Source organism: Populus nigra, chromosome 12 (genome assembly GCF_951802175.1).
Source record: "Populus nigra chromosome 12, ddPopNigr1.1, whole genome shotgun sequence".
Lineage (NCBI taxonomy): Eukaryota > Viridiplantae > Streptophyta > Magnoliopsida > Malpighiales > Salicaceae > Populus > Populus nigra.
This window is the reverse complement of record NC_084863.1, coordinates 629,875-652,364: the sequence shown is the minus strand read 5'-3', so window position 1 is coordinate 652,364 and position 22,490 is coordinate 629,875. Positions and strand designations below refer to the sequence as shown.

General features: G+C 35.0%; 3 protein-coding genes and 1 long non-coding RNA gene across 4 annotated transcripts; 2 read left to right on the top strand and 2 right to left on the bottom strand.

Annotated features, from left to right (window-relative positions):
* Window positions 1-239: 239 nt before the first annotated feature.
* Window positions 240-1,108, top strand: LOC133670069 (uncharacterized). Its single transcript, XR_009834004.1, has 2 exons — window positions 240-401; window positions 539-1,108. It is a non-coding gene; the product is annotated as an uncharacterized LOC133670069 (long non-coding RNA).
* Window positions 1,109-1,281: 173 nt separating this feature from the next.
* Window positions 1,282-11,181, bottom strand: LOC133670068 (lon protease homolog 1, mitochondrial-like). Its single transcript, XM_062090492.1, has 20 exons — window positions 10,710-11,181; window positions 9,176-9,241; window positions 8,744-8,935; window positions 8,546-8,611; window positions 8,379-8,420; window positions 8,143-8,265; window positions 7,462-7,560; window positions 6,626-6,691; window positions 6,449-6,535; window positions 6,245-6,284; window positions 5,714-5,885; window positions 5,449-5,573; window positions 5,229-5,359; window positions 4,986-5,090; window positions 4,688-4,801; window positions 3,944-4,111; window positions 3,594-3,695; window positions 3,146-3,403; window positions 2,422-2,940; window positions 1,282-2,008 (listed from the first exon to the last, which is right to left on the bottom strand). The coding sequence occupies exons 1-20, from the start codon at window positions 11,043-11,045 to the stop codon at window positions 1,823-1,825; spliced, it is 2,997 nt and encodes a 998-aa protein (XP_061946476.1). The 5' UTR covers window positions 11,046-11,181; the 3' UTR covers window positions 1,282-1,822.
* Window positions 11,182-11,643: 462 nt separating this feature from the next.
* On the bottom strand, window positions 11,644-12,360 carry LOC133669409 (putative F-box protein At1g67623). Its single transcript, XM_062089530.1, has one exon. It carries the CDS (start codon window positions 12,358-12,360, stop codon window positions 11,644-11,646), a length of 717 nt encoding a protein of 238 aa, XP_061945514.1.
* A 4,542-nt stretch (window positions 12,361-16,902) lies between these two features.
* On the top strand, window positions 16,903-18,886 carry LOC133669262 (uncharacterized). Its single transcript, XM_062089326.1, has 2 exons — window positions 16,903-17,154; window positions 18,098-18,886. Exons 1-2 carry the CDS (start codon window positions 17,085-17,087, stop codon window positions 18,718-18,720), a joined length of 693 nt encoding a protein of 230 aa, XP_061945310.1. The 5' UTR covers window positions 16,903-17,084; the 3' UTR covers window positions 18,721-18,886.
* The last annotated feature ends 3,604 nt before the right edge of the window (window positions 18,887-22,490 follow it).

Genomic DNA, 22,490 nt, shown 5'->3' with positions numbered 1-22,490 from the left:
AACCATTAAACGAAAAATTTATTAATATAAACGACTTTAAGTAACTTCTGCGCATGTTCGCTTTATGAAGAGGATTGAAAAGGAGGGAAATACTGTTTTTGTTTTCAAAAGGAAAAGAAATTCATAATCTCATGATGGGAAATTATAAAAAGATCAGTCATTCATATATATATATATATATATATATATATATATGTTCTGTAGACACACATGAGCTTTCAGATTCCTAAGTCTTTTACCTAGTCAAGTATGGATATTGTTGATAGGTGACAAGCATCAAACACATTAACAGAATGAAAGTACTAGGAATATAAGAGGGGGGAAAACCCTAAAAGCCAATTTCCTTTCCGTTTTTCTTTTCTAAACCTTATACGGTTCCTTCCACTTTCCAGATAAATAAGGTGGTCATGAAATTCCCCTAGAAACTATTCACAATATGCTAAGATTTTCAAGAAATAACCATAGAAAATGGTTAAAATTTTCAAATATTACTAGAATTTGTGTAAACTAATGTGAAATCTGCTCTCTTGTTATGCAGTACTGAGATCGATCGTGGCTGGAAGGCTTCAACTTGATTGAGTCCGTCCATTACTAGAATTTGGAATTGTGGATGGGAGTCAAGGATGGTGAGCTCAACTTAACCTTTCTCATATGGTGTGGTGCAGAGAGATTCGAACTTCAGTCAAGATGTCAGAGTCACCAACCCACTCAATAACTGTCCAATGATGACCACAATTATTTTAGCATGGGGTTAAGATTCACCAAGGGTCAGTCAATGGCATGAGAATGGATCCATAAGTGCAACTGCCAGGTGGTGGCGCTTTGCAGTGTGCACCTTGTACTGGATTTGGATTTTCAGGGCATGATTTTGAACTTGCGGAGGAAAAATGAAAAAAACCCCCTTCACAGAATTGTCCTTTTTCTTCAAGAAATTATTGGTATGGGACCCTTTACTTTGAACCAAAAAGATCTACTTCCTTTCCTTTTCTTTTTTGTATATGATGCGCATGCACATGGTTAGATCCTTTGGCATGCAAAAGATATATTGCTGCCTTCTTTGTATGCATTTCACACTCAGCAATGGATTTGAGTCAATGATTGAAAAACATGCTTTTCTTGATCTTGATTCACCTAAGAATTCAGGAAAGCATGGTCCTCGTTGAGCCTTGAGCTACACAATGAAAGGTAATCTTCCTCCTTGATTCCATAGGCTAGGTCGTTTGATATCAGGCAGCATGACTTGACCAACAACTACTCAAATAAAAAACAACCACAACTATCAGCTGATGAATCCTAAGGAAATCATCATTAGTATGATCTACGCAAGATCGATGAGCATCCATCGACAAGCATGGGCAAATTGTTCATAGAATTTCTCCTGTTATACAATCTGCAGACATAATATTACATGGAAACATGAAAATGAAAAGAGTTGCTAGCCAACCTGTCAATAAATTGTCCAAGGTAATTTTCTCGGAAACAGATGTCTGTCGATGTATCAGAGACTGGGGAGGGAGGAAAAACACACAACTAAGCTGTCAATTATTGGCTCTTTTGTGGGTATCGTAATGTACAGTTCTCAAAAAGAATTATACTTTTGACAAATGGGTGGTATCAATTTACACTAATTTGAAAAGTAAAGAAACAATGACATCTCCCACCCATGTGCTGAAATCTCAGCTCTGCTTTGTTCTGAGACCATCCTGATGAGAAATCCAATAATGTAGGACAAAACTGGGTCTAGTTCTCAGTGAGGGTCTCAAAGTACACATACACTTCAACTGGGGACCCAGAAAACTGTTAGTTCAAGAAGCACAAGGGTTTACTTTTTCTCATTCTCATCATATCCCAAAGCTAACTCGAATATCTGGCCATAGTCATCTACAAAGTGGACATCAAGGCCTTCTTTGACATTAGGTGAAAGCTCATCGAAATCTCGCCTGTTTGCTGATGGGAATATGATGGTCTTCACCTCGCTTCTTCTTGCCGCTATTGTTTTCTCCTTGACCTGATTGTCACACGAGAAGGGAAGTACATGAGTTTATAGATTTTCAAACTAAATATGATACAACTTTCAATCAGTTACAGACTGAAGAAAATAAAATTTCATGGTCCAGCCACACAGCCTATACAAGTCGTCACTTTTCAAAATTCTGTATTCTCAAGAATTCTCAGGAGTTCATAGAAACATCTGAATGCCACATTTACTGGAGGGCAAAAATGTGTTACAAAGAAAAATACAGTTATATGACAAGTAGTGGCATAAAACAAAACCATTCAATAAGTTGCAAAAACTAGTTGATGACCAAGGATAAACATCCACTACTGTACATACCTAAAACTTAGAGAGATATGTTAGTAATCACTAAAAAGAGAAGGATAGCAAACATGGCAAGAGAGAAAGGGGTTCATCTAACGTACCCCACCAATGGGAAGAATTTTTCCAGTTAGTGTAACTTCCCCAGTCATTGCTAGATCTTTTCTGACAGGCCTCTTCATGGCAAGAGATAGAAAGGATGTGATCATGGTGCAACCAGCACTCGGTCCATCTTTTGGTGTGGCCCCAGCAGGAACATGAAGATGAAGCTTGGTATTAGAAAAGAAGAGGTTATCAGGTTCTTTCACAAGCAATATCCCTCTAGCAACTGTGTGAGCAATTTGGGCACTTTCTTTCATTACTTCTCCAAGTTGACCAGTAAGATTAAGGGCTCCTTTCCCATCTCCTTGCTCAACCTGAGTGGTCTCTATATACAAGGTGGAACCTCCCATTGCAGTCCATGCAAGGCCCATCACAACCCCAACTGGAGTTTGATCATAGATGCGTTCAGCATGGAAAACAGGTTTGCCAACAAAATCAGCCAAGTTTGATGTGTCAACCAACACTTTATCAACTGCCTTAGTACCTTCACTTTCCTCAATTTTCTCAGTTTCAGTTGTATCCTGACAAAAGAACCAACACAAATTTGAAAGTGACAATCAAGATTTGAACAAATTGACAAGGAGAGGAGAAGAAAACACAGGGCAAATAAGAAACAACATTCCAAACATGACTTCATAAAACTCCATCTTAGCCATGCTCAAAATGCAAGTGCAGTGCCTCAAAGCTGGCACCAAATTCTCTAGCAGTATATTATCTTTCAGATACCTTTGAATCAGTAGGTTGATCAAGGGGACTCTGTCCATTGTCAGGTTGCGGATCCGTCTGCACAATCTCAGCTTCCTCAGGGGTTTGATCTGTGTGCACAATTTCAGCTTCCTCTAGGGTTTCATTATTTTGTTTGTTACTGCTAACCTCTACTGATTCTGTGGAGGTTTCAATACTTTCAACTTTTTCTGCATCTAGTTCTGCAACTGGAACTGCAGGTTCAATTATCGCTCCTTGCCGCACAAGTTGCAGTGCAATCTGGCAGGCAATGACAAAAACAATTAAGAATCAGACAAGACACATTTCATTATTAAAATGTGTTATGCCAAAATTGCTTGCAGATGTTCCCTGAACAAGGAATGCATGACAAAGGCAACCTCAGGGGCAGTTATGAACTGAATTTTTCTCTGAGTCACAACTTTCAAGTTTAGCCACGAATTAAACAAACCTTGCGATAGATCTTTTCAATTTGCTTTTGAAGATTCCGAACTCCTGCTTCTCGGCAATAATTCTCTATCAGAGCCAGAAGAGCAGCATCAGTTACTTCAACCTGGAAACATGAAGTACAGTAAGTTTCAAAGGCAGAAGATCTATTAAGCAAAATTGTCTAATAGCAGCAGGAATTAACATTTGCTAATACGGTATCAAGAAATATCCTTACATCTGTTGGCTAAAATTGCATCTGAAAATGACCTATCATCTAATGATTATTTTACCATGCAAATGACATTGTGATAGAATACCGCACAAGAGAAAGATTATTCACACACACAGACATCAAGAGAGAGGGTGGGGGACCTGCTCAGGCTTGATGCCACATGCTTCGCGTGTAGCCTTCTCCAAATAATCTCTGGCAATATGCACTTTCTCGTCTGTAATATACCCAGCAATAGAAACTACCTCCATTCTATCCAGAAGGGGGTTAGGTATCGTGTCCAAAACATTTGCTGTGCACACAAAAAGAACCTGCATAAATTTTCCAAGGGATTAAGCAACAAGCTGTGGAAATTCCAAAGAAACAGAACTCTACCTGACATGTTCCAACTCCTAATAACACAGCACAAATTGAACTTGCAAAATACAATAACAGGAATAAATGCAGAATAAGATAATTTCTTGACTCCTACCCGACACAAAAACTTTAAAACACAAGGAATGCCAAAGTTGGGCATGAGATAATGTGTGTATGAGTGGGCATGAGACCGTGTGTGTATGAGTGCAGTATAATTTTTGTAACACAGCATGACTACCGCCTAACCACCCTATAACAAGCATATAAGTACTTCCAAAGTCATCACAACTCTCCCATCATTTTTCATTATCTATTTCCTTGGTGCATGGATATAAAAGATGCATGGAAATGACAAATGTCAAGCATTTTTAAGGCTGAGCAGTGGAGCTTTTCCAATTAAATAAGATAAAAGAACTAAAAATGAAAAAATTGTTAGCTACTGCACTATCTACTACAACAAAGACATCCAATATAAGAAAATATGCCCAGGGTAAAAACCGAAGTGCCTGCAAATCACAACATTTACCAACCTTTGATACGTCAATCGGAACATCAAGGTAGTGGTCCAGAAAATTGGCATTTTGCTCTGGGTCAAGGAGCTCCAATAAAGCACTTGCTGGATCTCCAGTGTGCCCTCTTCCCAACTGCCACAAATAAGAAAACTCATTCTCAGCAATAGGAAAACAATTCATCATCATGAATGATTCATATTTCCATTGCAGATCTCAATATAGCTTATATTAATGCAACAAAATAAATATTTGGGAAAAGAAATGGAAAACAGTGACACCAAATCCAAAAGTAAATTGACCCTTCAACTGAAACTACCTTGTCAATCTCATCGATCAGAACAAGAGGGTTAGCAGTTCCCACATTTTTCAGGCACTGCACCATCTTTCCTGGCATTGCACCAATATAGGTTCGACGATGCCCCTGGATGTAATATTGTGTTAGTTAAAAGTGTTCTTCATAAAAAAGAGGAGCCCCTTGATGCTGGCTGGGTGATGTTATGATGCATATTGCACATTGTCTCGCTGAAAAATAAAATAAAAAAAACATATATTTAACTACCTTAATTTCAGCAACATCAGACAAGCCTCCTACTGAAAACCGAAAGAACTTCCGGTTTAATGCACGTGCAATTGAACGCCCAATACTAGTTTTACCCACTCCAGGTGGGCCAGAGAGACAGATAATTTTTCCTGCAATGTGTTCGCAAGAAATGAGAAATTACATTTTGATGCTACTTACTAGCAGACATTCAGATTGACGACAATGAAGTCAAACCAACCTTGTGAGATTCCTCTTAGTTTTCCAACAGCTATAAATTCCAATATCCTTTCCTTAACATCAGTTAATCCATAATGATCTTCGTCAAGAATCTTTTGTGCCCGTAGAACATCAAAATTTTCATCGCTTCACCCAATAATAAGAACATAAAAAATCAACAATTTTTCACACATATCAATTACCATAACAACTCAATTAAATAGACCTTGCAATATATAATTTTTCCTTGAGGAATTTACGAGGACCAAGCTAAATGAGAAACAAACCTGTAATTTCCCCAAGGCAATGCAGTCAACCAATCTAAATAATTACGAGTGACATTAAATTCACTTGAACTAGCCTCTAAAAGCTGCAGCTTCGTGAGCTCTTCTTCTATAACTTGCAAAACATGTTCTGGGATTTTTTCCCTGTTTGGTTCAAGCCTTTCCCTGAACTTTGCTGTAGTAATGGAGCATAAATTATTTAAATGGATGCCAATACAAATAAAAGCTACAACAGATTTTATCTAGATCAATGCAATGGCCAGGGGCAATATTTAAAACAAACAAATAAAAACTTGAGTATAACCATTTAGGACAGTCAGCAAACAAACAAAGCATTCAAACTTATGAATTATACGAATAATAGTGGCATCAGGCCTTGGGCTTCAGAGTTAATACAGCCACACCATGTAATCTATACATCCATGTTCTGGCTAAACTTAAGCTTCTCAGAATTTAATAATCTTGCGAGGTTTTAAGTGTATCACAGCTAACAGTCATGCAATTCCAACAACAGGTAATCAAAGCATAACTAACCAGAAAGTGCTGTTTTGTCATCTGTTTCCAATCCCAGTTCCTGCAATGGGGCAAGTTAAATGCCAGTTAAGTCTAAAGTAAATAAATGCAACTTTCTTAAATCCATTTCCTGGTTGTATTAGTCGCTAACATATTAATGATGATGAACAAATATCTACAACAATAAGGTATTCTAGATAATAAACATGTAAGTGGACCATATACCTTCTTTATGGCTTTAAGTTGTTCATTCAACAAATAGCGCCGCTGCTCACCACTTATCTTCTCTTCAATTGCTTTTGCAATTGATTCCTAAATGCAACTCCGGAAAGTTAATGAATGAGAGTCAAAACAATGAATTTCAATACATAAAGTTGTAAAAATATGATTAATGGAGAGTACCTGGATCTTGCTGATTTCCATTTCTTTTTTCACCAACTCTAGTGTGAGTTTCAAACGTTTATACACCTACAGCAGAGTGCACAAGATATCCTGATGTAAGCAATATGAAGTGCACTTTCTACTGGCACTAGGCAGAAAAGGGATTTGAAGATCCACATGTTACACCAAACAAATGCTGGCATAAAATATTTCAAAGTAAATCACATGTCAAAACTGAGCTCTTGAATTGCAGCAAGTATTTAGCTGAAATTTCTGTAATTTCAACAGTGCTCCTATAACTACTACCAAAACAGCATTGTTTTGAACTTTTTGTTGAAAAGTAAACTCCACTGTTTTCTATAATGTTATTTACCCTTTAAGAAAAGAATCCAGGCAGTGATTACAAAATCTACCATGAACAATCTGAAAAGTATACCTCATTGTAAATTGCCAGTGAATCCTCTGTTAAAACACAAAAACAGGATGAACGCCTATGAATAAAAAATTTGATTGATCAATGAATAGGGTATAGATCTTTCATTAATAATAGTCAAGATAATTCTAGGAAATCTCGTTTGAATATTTTTCAACACTTTTTAGAGTTGATGATATAATGTAATACAAACTAATAAACTAAGGCACATCTTAATATCTTTGTAAGCACAAAAAAAAAAGGAGAAGAAGAAAGTTTTCAAAAGCTAAAAGGAATCGATACCAAATGATGTTTTTGTCAACTGAATTCCACTTTCACTGTTCCATTTTGTCTTAGAGATTTCATGTACTAAAAGAATTAAACGTCACGAGAATTGCAAGTGACAAAAGGAGCTTCACCAGATTATATTTCTACTGATACTTACATCCAGCTCTTCAAGCACTTCTTGGCACTGCAACTTGTTCGCGCCTGATATTGCAGCCCCAAAATCTGCTAGCCTAGGAAAATTAAAGTCACCTACATGCTGCAAAAATTGAAAGAGAAATGAGAAGCTATTGTAAGAAAACTTGAAAAGCCAAATGATCCAATCAATAATCATCTCAACATTTTCTATATGGAACTCGACTTCAGGTTGTGCTGAATTACAATCATTAATACACTGCAAATTGACCACATGCGGGAAACAGCGACCAACCAGCACAAATAATTGTATAGAACCCCCTTTTGGTTTTAACTCGACTGTGTGATTCAAAAGGAAAACACACTCTAGTGGAAACCAAGTTACTTTGACATGCTTCCTGTTTCACTTCTCTCTTCCTCCACCACAAATCACTATCAAAGATTGCATAGAAGCGTAGGTTTGCATTTCCAAAAGCAGCAAAAACTAGAAATTGAAAGGTAACTTAGGCTGGAGAACCAGCTATAGGATCATCACATAGTAATAAATATAAGAAATGATAAGCCAATGTAATTGCAGGAAGGCTCCCTTGTGCAAGAATTGCAAAGTGTTCAGATAAAAACAAGCATTCCTAGAGTCCAGTAAAACTATCACAGCAAAATTTGCACAGAAAAGTGATTTCACAGAAAATCTAGAGAGAGAAGAAACCTGTGTATATGTTTGAACATGATCTCTCCAAAGTGAACTTGTCTTCAGAACATCTCTCAAGGTTGATATAACCTCGAAAGATGTTGCCTTTATAACATCATCATCCTTGTTATATGGTTTGTCCTGAACAACAAGAAAAGCAAGAGAATGGATGGGAAGGTGCATGAGTATCATTTGCATGTGTGAACCTTTAATATTACTTTACATTCAGTCATAAAATTTAGAAAATTCAATACCTTGAGATGATCAACTTTAACAGTTAAAGGATTCTCACTGACCTGTACAACGGCCAATAATATGTCAACATAGAGAACTTTGCAATTAATGGGATAAAAGAAAAGAACAATGTAATGCTTTTTGAAAGCTTACATGAAAATAAAATGACAATTTCATCCACACTCACCATCTCAGTTATCCGAAGTCGCCTATGACCAATAAGGATAACCTGGTCACCTTGAATAGTTGTGATCTGGAATAGCATGTTAAAGATTAAATGACAATGACACTAGTAAAACTTCTTATAGTTTCATTTATTATAAAGTAGCCATTCTTTGTGGCAATGCTAAAAGACACAATTGAAAAATTCATCAAAATTAAACACCTGAGCAAGTGTGCCAACTTCATGAAGACGATTATACAGATCCTTTCCCTTAAGATCATATATATTTTTGTCTGATTCAGATCCAGTTACAACACTGGGATCAGTGTCTGGCTCGTCTTTAAGAAGAAAAGCTCCACAATATGGTGCTTGCCTTTTTCTGCTTTCTTGTAAAGCTGCCAATAATTTAGGATCCTGCACAAAAATTTAGAGCAATGGTAAGAGCTAACTTTAAATTGGAAGTTCAAAGTTTGATTTCAAAAAATCCAACAGATCAACACGCACAATGGTATCCTATGATGGAGATATTAGCAAGAATGATGTGAAAAAACAGGGTAAGAACTAGTGCTTTTTTACTCTTTTCTGTTACTTGCATGGTTAACAGACTCCCAAAATGTCAGGAAAAATCTAAAAGCATAAAGAAACATGCTATACCTTCACATAAATTGGCATGTAGAAACCAGGAAAAAGAGGTCTATGTGGCAATGGCAACGCCAGCACCTGCCAAAAGAAAAACAAGTAAAGGTCAACTCAAATGCAAACGGAACCAAAATCAATCTCAAAACATTCAAAAAATTACCACTATGTAATAATAGAAATATGAATCACGTTCAGGAAAATAAAAGTTCTTCGGATCAATAACTTGCAACATTTGAGATATAGCAGAAGAGAGCGTCCATTTCATGCGTTTTAGTATTTAATCCTTCAAAACTGCCTAGTCTCGATAAAAAATTTGGCACTATAGACTGAATCTGTCTCTAGACTCAAATTCATTACCAAACTAATAAACCTTCCCTCTCTAACAAGACTAAACAATTTCTATAACATCAATGTAATTCAACAAATATATCTTAATGCTATCCACCCTAGTATATCCTCTCCTTAAGCTCAAATTTCTATCATCTAATTTTCCATCCAATAATTCCTGATAGTCTCAGGGTTATCTATCTTTCAGCAGGTGTCTGAATAAATAAAGACTTCTAAGATAAGGAGCGCAAGATGCTTGTTGAGGATTTGAATAATGCTGTTATTAAGAGATTCAACTGGGCACTACCATGAGGGTAGCTGTGAAATCGAGAGTAGTAAACCGAACATGTTCTATCCAATACGGGTAAAGACCCACGGTAATAGATCCATCCATGTTCCACTACTAATCTAGCTGGTCTTGCTGATTCGCCTGTGAGCCTACTTGCCCATTCATTTTCATTGCCATTTGAACATCCCGTTAACAGTTTTTTAAACTCATATTCTATCCCTTCTTCAATGCCCATATTCGCTAACAATTACAAAATCACACCATAAATGCCAAAATAGAAACTAACAATAGCAAACCAATGCACAATTATAAACCTCAAAATACTAAACAGCAGAATCATAATGCAAATGCCACTTCTCATCAACCACACAAATCAAAAAAACCGTTTTAGTCACTTCCTCAACTAAAAAACTCACACTCCATTTATATTGAAATGACAATTCATAAACCAATCCTATTACCCAAGGAAAAAAACTCAAAACCTCATGTTTAGACTCCAATTCATTACCAAACTAATAAAACTTCCATCTCTAACAAGCCGAAACAGTTTCCATGAGACCAGTACAATTCGACAAGTAGAGCTTTCTCCTATCCACCCTATTGTATTCTCTTCTTCAAAAACTATAAACAATCACAAAATCATATCAGAAATGCCATAAAAGAGTTCCTTTGGCAAACCAATTCACGATTATAAACCTCAAAATGCAAAACAACGTTATCATAATCAAATTCTACTAATTGTTAACAAAACAGAAAACCAATTTCAGTCACTTCCTAAGAAAACTAAACTCAACTCTAAAACCCTAAATAACACATAAAACCCACCATTTTCCTTCACCTTCTCTAACTTCCCCACACCTTTTCAGCATCCAAACAAAACCCAAAACCCCCCAAAATAAAAATAAAAAAGTTCAAGAACTTTATTGAACCAACCGTTAAATAATCCTCTGGTCTAGGACTAGTAGGCACAATAGCCGAGGAATTACTGGCATCCGCAGCTCCACCTTCAGCCTCCGTCTCGCTGGCACCACTTCTTACCTCCACCTCAACAATTCCGCCTCCATCGCCACCATCTCCGGAAGAAGAATCAGAGCAAAAGAAGGCCCTTTGATAAAAACTGGGACTTTTATGGCCCCTCTGAGACAACCCAGTGAGTAAACTCAGAGACTTCAGAAAGGAGCTCGGTTGTGACTCGGTGGCGACCCGGAGACACGGGGATGTAAAGTGGGTGTGAATTTGGCGAGAAGTGGAAGAGAGGAGTTTTAGCATTGTTTTTTTGATGTGGAGATGTTGAAGAAAGGGAAGGGCAGAATTGGGAAATTTTGGGCTTATTGTTGTCAGTTTTGAGTCTCCATTGGAGGAGACGGAGGAGAAAGTGCTAGATGATTGTAGCAAGCAAAGCCCTGCATAAACCCTTTTTAAGTTGTGTGTGTTTCTTGAGTTTTATTTATATGTGAGCAGTTTGGTCCTATTATTTTGATTCAAGTACTAATATTGTCCTCCTTGTTAGTTTTTGTCAAGAGGATTTTGGAAAACATGTATTGTATTTGGTTGACATTCCACGGAGTCGTAATAGATAGAGACATGTTTGGTTATATAATTTTACAATATATCAATGAACTTCAAAATAATTAAAGGGGCTTTGATGATATGTCATTGAGACAATTTCCTTCCCTTTTTCCCTAGTTCTTCCTACCAATTCAATATATCTTGTAAACTCGAACTTACAGTACAGATTTTCAAATGATTTTTTTTATTAAAAAAAAACAATACTTGTGCTATTATATATAGATATAGACTAGCAGCGCCAAATACTGCGGTGTTTCTGGGGGAAATTCCTAGATAGGATTAGCGATGAATACAATGATTATGATATTCCAAAGCCTCTAGCCCTTAGAATTTTACAAAACAGAGTTGCTTCATGATCCCATACGCAATGATCACAAGTAGTATACTCTTCCTCATCAATCCATCCTCTCTTGTTAAATTTGCTACAGTTGCAGGTTCTTCCATGGCTCTTGGGTTCTTGTGGTCCAATACCAGCTTCCCTTCTGTCAATCCACATGCTTTGAAGAATCTCTTTTATTTTGTCTCTACACTCTTTAACTGTGCGGTGTCTTGATTTGTAGTTCTTCAGAGAAGAAAGCAGTTCTATACCCTCTTGTTTAAATTGCCCGCCATGGCATACGAGGAGGACGCCGCATGTGTATAGTGCTTCTACGTGCCCTTTTCTGGCCGCGTTCTTCAAGTGTTGGAATCCTGATTCTGGTTTGTTGGAACTAAAGAACTCGACCATCCCTTGTCTAAATAAAGCTTCAGGGTTCCCATTCTCCTTGCAACGGGCCAAGAAAGAGGAGGCATCGTGGCTAATCCTCCAAGGAATAACTGGGAGTTTCTCGATTGTGATGTGTTCAAAAACATAGTTCTCTGATGCTGCTTCAAGAAACTCTTTGCAGCTTAATTTAGCTGTGAAGAGATCTGAAATCGATGCAGAGGCCACGCGAGCAAGAACTTCTGTCAATAAATCTTTGGGAAAGTACTTGAAAAACTCATGACGACCAGTTTTTCTTCTCCCCTCTGTCATGTTTTTCTTTCTATTCACCATTAATATCAGCTCACATGTAGACTCTGTCACTCTGCCTTCTTTTATAAAGACTGAACCGACTAAAGGGAATGTAAATCCGAACTGAATAGGACAAGCTAGGCTTAATTATGTATCCAAATTCCACAAGGAATTGGTTTCTTTCGAGTTCGATAATTGACTACAAGTTACCGACCGATGAGAAGATTGAGCCTGTTTGTTCGCGCGGCTTCCCTTCCCTTCCCTTCCCTGTGAAACGTGTAGAGTTGGCTAATTGACTAAACAATTTGCCTCTGTTTTTGCCAGCCACGACTAGCTCTGCTTGCAATGCGATACGGTAACGTTTGGAATTGTGGTGAGATATTTTTTAAATTTGTTTTTTTTAATATATTATAATAATAATTTTAAAAAAATATTTTTAATATCAATATATTAAAATAATTTAAAAAATCTAAAAATTAATTTGTTTTTTATACACAGCCCCACCACATAGCCACGAGCAGCCAATAGTATTCAATAGAATTGCCTCCCTTGTAGACTTGCATCATTTTCAAAAAGCTTGCACTGATGTTGAAATCAGTGAGTTTCCTCTGCAATTCAAGAGCAAACTTCCATGTAGCTTCCTTTGGAGGCGAGTTAATTAAACCACTGAACAAATAGTTTAGTAGCCTCCGCGCTTCCCCTCTTCAACCATTTTTCTATCAAATATGGCTATGGGATAAGGATTGACGGCAGTGCAAGGAGGTTATGGAGTCACATTCTGTTGATAATTTCCATAGGCTGGTTAAGTTGAGAGACGGGTGTGGATTTGAGCTTCACCTTGGTAAAACCAGAGCATAGGCCACTGAACCTGTATTGCCAACCATCTTGTAAGGCCATCAATCAGCATTCTGCTCTCTCTCTCTCCAATGCGCTTCAAAGTCCATATTTTCCCGGGAAGACTCCTGCAAGGAAACATTTTCCTGAGAAACATGCAAGGCATTGCCGCACAAGGCAACTCAGTTCGTTATCGTTATATGAATACCTCACCACCACCATTACAGACCTTGTATCAAACCAGAACTGGTCGAGACTCGAGACCCACATCCAAAACACAGACCCCAACACGCTCCTTCAACAGTTACTCGATTTCCGGAGGTGACCCGGAACTTAATTTAAGGTACTTGATTTGGTCACCGGCATAACGCAGGCATCTATTCTTGCACTGACTTGCGTTTTTTCAAAAATTATTCAAGGATTAGATCTTTAATTTCTGGATAAGCTTGGCAAGTATGAGAAGGATTGTTCAGATTCTACAATAGAAATGATGGGAAAACGCTTTGTATAATGAATATAAATCTGTCATGACATTAAAGGAACATAATCTAAATATAAATCTGAAAATAGAAATAATTATCTAAGAATTTCTAATAAAAATAAAATACATAATTAATTATCAGTTTTTTTCTTTTTAAAGGGGGCTTTTTAAAATCTTTTTTCCCATAATTTCAATCCTATTTCCCATATTAAGATTTTTTTGCCATGTAAGATCGCATCCATGTCATCTATTTTATTTCACTTAACTTAGTAATAAAACAATAAAGCATTCATTCAAGTAAATTTTAGACTAATTAAAATATTGATATTAATCAATCTTACTAGACTTTCCATGTTTTTTCACTTCTCTTAATCAATTTTTAATTGTATTTGATTTGAAAATGCATATTATTTTTATGTTTTTTTTTAAAGTAAGATATAGTTTGAATTGTATAGACAAATATAGTTTAAAAAATTACAAAAATAAAAATGAGTGATTTATAAAACCAAAGACTCCATGGATCAAAGAGTGTTGTAAAAACTATTTAGTAGGTGATTCAGTGATAAGAACTTGAAACTAAGAAGTTTGTTTCTCCTGTGGTTTCAAGTTCAAGTCCCGTGATTACTAATATAATGGTCAATGAAGGTTTATATAGTCGTTAACTTCAGGATCCGTGAGATTAGTTGATATACGCACAAATTGATTCGGACATCCACATCAATCAAACAAAAAAAAATTGTAAATTTGTAACGTTTTCTTTTCAATTATTTACTATATACTATTATATAGGTTTTCAATCATTTAGGATAGTGGTAATGTAACAAGAACATGCAGAAGGGAGATCAGTTTTATATTATATAAAAAAAAGTGGCAAGAATTTTAACGTTGGTTATAAATCTAGGGTTCTACGTTTGATTTTTTTTACAAAAGATAGTCTTACCTCTTTGATATATTTTTTAAGTATTATATAAATTAATTTGTTTTAACTTTTAATTTTATTTTTAATAAATAAAAGATGATTGAATTATGATGAGAATACTAAGTTAACGTTGCACATAGTCTCTTAATCTGGTAAATAAGTTTAAAGGTATCTTATTTTAATTGGAAAAAAAATTAAAATATCCTTGTTTGGAGAAAAACTCTAAGATATTCAAAACTAAATCAAGAAAATCATCAACAAAAAGGGGAAAAAACTAAAAAGAAGGCAAGTCCAAACAGTGTTAAAATATGTGTAATAGGAGAGATTTTAGAGATTTCAGATTCTACGTACCTACCTGGCCGCTGGAACCATCAAAACTGGAACACGCTAACTATATATTAGCCTCTCAACGTCTGTGTGTGTGTATAACAGTACTGCTCTGTAGTAAATTTAAACATCAACAAATTTATCAAGGGAAGGAGAAGAAGAAGGAGAGGAGGAGGAGGGAGGAGGAAGGAGAGGATATGAAGCATTTTCTGACCCTCCTCACCATTGCTTTCATAATCATTATGGCTAGCACCTGTATGTTATCTTTCTCTAACCTCTTAAGGCCATGTATGAATTTGTTTTTCTTAATTGTTTATTCAAATTTCTTTTTTGTTCAAATAAAGGATATAGTCGAGACAGTTTACTCATCGACTAATTAAGACTGAATCTCTTTCTCGGACAATCTTAATAACACACTCCCATGCACGTCGAGAGTAATGAAGTTATTCAACTGCACAAAGTAGCAGTAATGAAGGTTCAGAATTAATATTGTTGCATGCATGTGCAGATGGTGAAGTAGAAGCCGTGCCTGATAATTGTGTCAAGCCCTGTGTGGGAGTATACGATGACACCCGGTGCATAGCGGACTGCCGGAAGCAAAGGTTCCGGAGTGGAAAATGCGAGAAGAGGCTGAAAATACCCCTTTGTTGTTGCAGCCTTCTGGGCTGACGACAAGCATCGATCGTTATTACTTACAAAGTGCTGTCTGTCTGTTTTCCTACCCTTTTGCTTTTAGGGGAATAGCCCCCATTCATTCTTACGCAGTATTTATTGATGTCAATCCGCCGCCGCCGCCGCCGCCGCCCCCCACAGTACAAGCTTTAGTATTCTTAAATTGAAATAATAAGTGCACTTGAGTTCATTGATGGTTTAGTGCTTTAAATTTCTGTATTTAGTTTTTGATTGATCATTAGTAATTTTTATAAATTCAGTGATTGATATTTTCCGATGATTAAATTAGATAAAACAATTATACAAGAATAACATTAATTACTCCTATATCAAACCCACGCTAGTAAAACTATTATCAAACCCACGCTATTTAATTATTCCGATATTTAATTTTAAGGGTAGCCCAGTTAAATAGAATTTCAATTTATTTTTTAGTGGTTATAAGTTTAAATCCTTTTAAAACCATTAAAAATTTATATAGATGTTAATTTTATGGTTTATAGAATTAATTAAAATACATGTAAACTAACCTGAATATTCATTTTAATAAAAAAAATTCCCTGAAAAAAATAAATATCCAGGGAAAAAAATGTGAATGCTATTTTTTTATAAGATATATTTTATTTCTTTTTATTATCTTTATGTTTACTATTTCATAATAATAATTAACTCTAACTAAAAATTGTATTTAATTTTGAGAATATAGTGTTATGTTTGGTAAGGTAATATACAAATTGTTTTTAAAATGTGATTTTTAATTAAAAATATATTAAAATAATAGTTTTTATATATTTTTTATTTTTAATATCAAAATCATAAAAGAAATATCAATTTATTATTTTTTGAAGAAGAAACAATTTAGAAAGTAGAAGCTAAAGGGGCACTAGCAATAAAATCTATTTTTTATTAATATAAATTTATTTTAGTCAAAATTTTAATTGATTATCAATCCTCAAATCTATTATTTAAGTCTTTGGATACCATGCAAAAACATATGACAACTGTTTGATTTTTATTTTATTTATTTTTTAAAAAAAACATAGAAGATAAAGAAAGGTAAACATGTTTTCATAATGTTTTATAAAAAAGGTTAAATTTTTTATTTATTTTCTTACTTTATATTAATTTTATTTTATATTAATTTTATTTTGATATGTCATGTTAAAATTAATTTTTTAAAAAAATATTATTTTAATATATTTTTAAATAAAAGATATTTAAAAAAAAAACAGCTGTCATGGTATAAAGAGGCTAATAAGCAAGTCAGCAAAACGGTGCGGTTTGCCTGGTCTCTTGAATTTTCACTCTCCTTCGTTCTCTTAACTGAGAGACAAGAACCACGTGCACAAAATATTAAACAGCAAGAAGAAGAACAGTCTTCTTTTATTACCTTTCCTATAGATAACGTGAACGAACCGTAATTAGAAGATTATTCCTTTCTTGCATCACTGTTTACATAAACAGACAGTTCTCTAAAACACGAACACAAGAAACCAGACTTGTTTTGTTTTTATGGATTTCCAGAAAAAGAGGGTTCAATTGCTTGCCTTTATAGTTGGAATCATAGCTCTTAGTATCACAGGTATATTCTTGATACTTTTTTTGTGTTATTCTTTGTGGGCTTTTCGTTTTGACTCTGTTTTAGGTGCAAAGTTTGAGTCCTTTTAGGGTCAAGAAGATTGGTTTTTGGTTGTGATTGAGTTTTTGGATTGTGGGCTGGTGAATCTTTAATGTGCTTTTGTATTTGTTTTGTGTGTGTGAAATTTGTGATCTTTTATGTTTTAGGGGTTCATTTCTAATCTGGGTTTGTTGGGAACAAGCTAAGATATCTAATCTTTGATGAGTACTGTGTGCTGATAAACTCATGAGTTAGTAACTCGATTGTTGAATACATGAGAGCTCTTATGTGTGCAAATGTTTGAAATTTTGATATTGGTTGAAATTTGATTGGGATAGTGTAAATAAGTATGTCAGATTTCCTGACTTGATGTGAAAGTGTTGAGGTTTCTTAGGATTTAAATTTTTTTCCAGTTATTTTGCTAAATTTGTAAGATTCGGTTCACTCACATTAAAAATTGATAGCAAATTCTGAGTTTTGGAGGCAATGTAGCTTATGTGAAAAATCTAACTCGTATAGTTTTAATGATCTCTCTTATTTTCATCTAGCGAATACTGTTTTGTTGAAGTGGCTCATACGTGTTACGGTGTTAGGACAGAATCAGGATCATCGTTTTGTGAATAATATGTATACTCAATAGATATATAAAATGTTTGTATGGGTTTCTTTCGCATTGTCTGCATGTGTTTGTGTGTGCCTGCCAACGAGTTTATCTTTGCTTTACACATTATCACAGTATTCTTATGTCAAGATTTTAACTAAATCCTTCTGTGCTTGATTGTTGGATCTTCGGAATTAGAGAACAAGTTGGTTTCTTAAATTATCATCTGAATTTAACAAAACTGAATGTATTGGCTTGAGATTTTTTTCACAACATGGTATGCTTATGTGCGGCAACGTTTTATAGCTGAAAAGTGTCGGCAACTGGTTGGGGACGATAATTCTTCCCAGAGTGGGAAGTTTACAATCTTTGACTGCTTTGACATGGGCTCCGGAACCCTAGCATGTGCGGTGAAAGAGGGTGTGAAGTTGTATGTCTACAATATCAGATCTGCTCATGTTGAGAGAGCGAGGAATCTTGCAATTGAGCGTTCATTACTTGATGCAGTGGGACAGGGAATGTCTGCGCAAGATGCGGCAAAAACAGCACAGAAAGAAGGGACAAAGGCTGCAAAACTGGCGAAGCAGCAAGCAAAACGCATCGTAGGTCCTGTTATCTCTTCTGGATGGGACTTTTTTGAAGCTCTTTACTATGGTGGTACCATAACAGAAGGTTTCCTCAGGGGCAGTGGAACATTGGTTGGTGCCTATGCTGGAGGTTTTCTTGGTGATGAAAGGCTTGGACGTGTTGGTTATCTTGTTGGAAGTCATTTGGGCAGTTGGGTTGGAGGTAGGATAGGACTGATGGTGTACGATGTGGTAGATGGAGTTCATTACTTGCTTCAGTTTGTTCAAGGAGAAGATAGTGAAGTGTATGAATCTCCTCCTGATGAAAATCTTGAATCATACGAACATTCCGAATTTAGGTGAATACATTGTGTCGATTGTTGATTTTTTGATCCTTGTGGTCAAGATGTATCCAGCTAGATGCAGTATAAGCAACATTTTAGTGATTCAGTTGAGGTTGAGTATAAATAAACGGTAGCATGGTCGAATTCATTTTCTTCAATAAGTTACTCGCTGAGTAGATTGTCTACATTTTTTTCTTCATACATCCCACTATATCTATTTATGGATCTTAAAAATTTTACTCCAAAGCGAAGTTCTTTCCAGCGTATTCTGTTTATCTAGGGCCGCGGATACTCCTGAAACAAATCTTACTTGTTCCTGAATGAAATGTAAGTTGCAGGTTCTTTGTTCTGATCACAACAGATGAATGATTGCATGATGAGTTAGCTTTCCAGTATCTCAGGACAGATTTGAAGTGGTGGGCCTGTGGGATAGTTGGAACTCCCTCGTACGTGATGTTGCTGATTTCATGTTGACCTGTCAAGCTAGATTAGGTTTCATAACCAAACTCGATCTGGTGGCTGGTGGCTTGAAAAAATATTTATAAGATACTCAAAGATGCATGATCTCCAGGCAGGTCCTATGCGCTAAATTAATCTTGTAAATCCTCCCTCCCTGCTCAGACTATATCTTGAACTCAATTCTAAACCCTCTTGATTTGCAAGGCTATCAATGAACCAAACTAATCCATAAGGATGACTTACTGGTTGAGAGGGTGAGTTATGGATTTGCAAGGGTATCAATGAACTAAACTAATCAATAGGTTACCGCATTAATCACCGTATTAAACCGGGTTTAATAACTGTTTTATTTCAAGATACACAAAGATTAAGAATATTTGAGGTAGGGAGGATAATGAAATGCAACAACCCAAGTTGCAAAATGATGGTGTTCGCATGGACTAGAGTACAGAATGAGAGGTCTGATCAAAAGAAAGCAAAGTAGCTTGGGAATTAATATCTAATTGTATCTTGTGTACTGAGTGTCTTACAATTGTCATCTACTCGCTGTATCTCTCCACATATGTGCCTTCTGCTATTCAACTTCAATGAATAAAATCATCTTTATCTCAGCCAGTAACTCAACAAGGTATACTTAGATCTGTTTTAAACAATCAACCATGTGTGCTATATGACAGCCTCCATGAAATCAACAAAATTGTCCCACGACACGTGTATATTCAAGCAAGCACGTTTTTTAAGGTTCCTTGTATTCTACAGTTTCCAGGTTCATCTTCCTCATTCCAACATCATAGTTTCCATTTTCAACGGTTTTGTGACCTAAGAAATTAAGACACCCGATTCCACATAATATTAAAGAATAATATTGTTCTATCATATTATTGTATCAATGTTCTACCCTCACTAGCCATTATTAGGTTTAGTCTGTGTCTTAATTAATATGCTAGCTTCAATGATAATAACTTTATAACAATGAAGTCCGTTTCATTGACAAATTAAGTTGCTTGACATTGTCTGAAACAAACTAGTGTGGATGTATCTCCTAGATGTCACAAATAAAAGAGTTAGATAGTGGCGAGAGCAACCAACAGAAGCCTCCCATATTGGCTTACACATAAACTAACTATACATCATACCATGCCTTGCAATAGTTATGTCTTGATCACTCGAATAGTTTAAAGCCAATCTGTTGAGAAAAACAATCTAACATTATGATGAAATCTCATCCCATTCTGTTTCCTTCATCATCATCATCATGTAGTTGATACTGTTTTTGTATTCAAATCAAGAAGGGAGAATCAAATTGAAGGAGACTCCTCTTTTGTTGGGTTTTGCAAGCATGCTTCGTCAGTCACTACAATTTGCAAAGACAAATTGTTGTGCAGCAAATGAAGGCTATCTTATCTGTCGAATTGACACAAAGTTTGCTCGGGAAAGGGCATAGCTTTTGTCTGCAAATAAAAGCTAACAAGCATGCATCTATCCATCACATAGTAACACCTCAAAAGGGAATTTTCTATGTTTTCCTATCATAGTCTTGAAGCTTGAGATCAGTTTTCCTCTTGTATGTGAAAATCTCCCTGTCTAGACAAAACATTGAAACATTTTCTATGTTTTCTTGTGTTATATTTGGGAGGAAAAAATAATAAGAGGAGTTTAATGTTAGTGTTTTCAACAAGATTATTTGTTCCTTGCGCTGATTTTTTAGAAACATTATAACTTGTTCCTTAATTTAAGTTATTTCAACAAGAATTAACGATCCAAATCCTTACTCAAGTCAGTTTTATTTTTAATTAATTTTAATACTAATAAGAAAATTTAATACTAATAAGAAAAGATCCAAGAGAATCAACAGATTAACTCACAATTTAATTGACTCAGTCAAACTTGTTTCAAACTCAATCAACTATATAAAAAAATAATATTGTTTTGGATAAAAACAATAAAATTAGGTTAACCTAGTGATTCAACAATCCAGCTCTAAACCGAATTAGACTAACTATATTTTCGTGTTTATATTTGAAAAAAAGTTAAAAAGATAAGTTTAATGTAAAGTTTTTCCAGTAAGATTATTCTGTGCTTTTTAAAAAAATTACAACTTGGTTTTACATTTTAAAAAAACATAAAACAATATCATTTTAGATAAAAATAATAAACCTAGATTAATTTCATGATTTAATAATTTAAAATTTATAAATCCCTAATCAAGTTTAACAAACTATAATCATGGTAATGGCAACATAATACTATGGTTTGATAACTATGAAAAAGAGGGGACATGGATTTGGCAGGAGCATTATCAGAAGGACTATGCAAGTCTAAGGCCCAGGTACTAAAAATGATGAGTCCAAATGAGCAATTACAAGAAGAATATCACATGCAGTGGAATGTGTTCATTAACAGTATCATTGTTAGGACAAAAAGAAGAAGCCCAGAAGCATACTATTACTAGTAGGCTTTATTACATTTAATCTGCTGCTGAAAGAAGCCCTATCACTTGCTATGGAGCTCAACCTGCAGCAGCAAAAACTTTTGTTCTTGATTCTTGTCCAAGAAAAAAACAGATTCTACCTCAATGAGCGTGGTGGTTTACGGATTGTAGAAGATCAACCCCAAACATATATATATAGATAAGAGTGGTTCATTTATTTTTTGTTCTTGACAATAATGTAGATAACTCAACGTATCTGCCAGATAAAATGGAATTCATGGACCAGCTGGTATTCTACAAGCAAGGTTGTCAATTCCGTTCCGTTTTGTTTAGAATGATCGAAATTTTCCATATCAATTCAAAAAAAAAAACGAAACAAATTTCATTTCATTTTAAATCTCAGTCCGTTCCAGATTTTTCGGCTGAATTCCGTCCGGAACGTTCCGATTTCATTCCACATGTTCCGTTCCGCTCTTGAAAAGCCATTGAATCAAATTGAACCTTGTTTAATTTCATTAATTAAATCACCCAATTATAAAAAGCTCTTTTTCATTACTATTTTCAATAACAATGATATTAATAATAATATTGAAAATTATTATTACTATTTTCATTAATAATGATATTAATTTTTTAAAATTAGATTTATCACTAATATATATATTTTATATTCATGTTGTTTTTTTCATATTTATACTTTGTAGGAATTTGAGCAAAACAGGAGATGCTTTAGATTTCATTAGCTTTGATAACATTGACCTAACTTTATATTTAAAATATTTGTGTTAAAACATTTTACTTTCATAATATTTTGATATTTTGTTTAAGTTGAATTACTTTAAGTTAAAAATCTATTTAATCTTTGACTATTTAAAAATATTTTAAATTTTAAAATTATA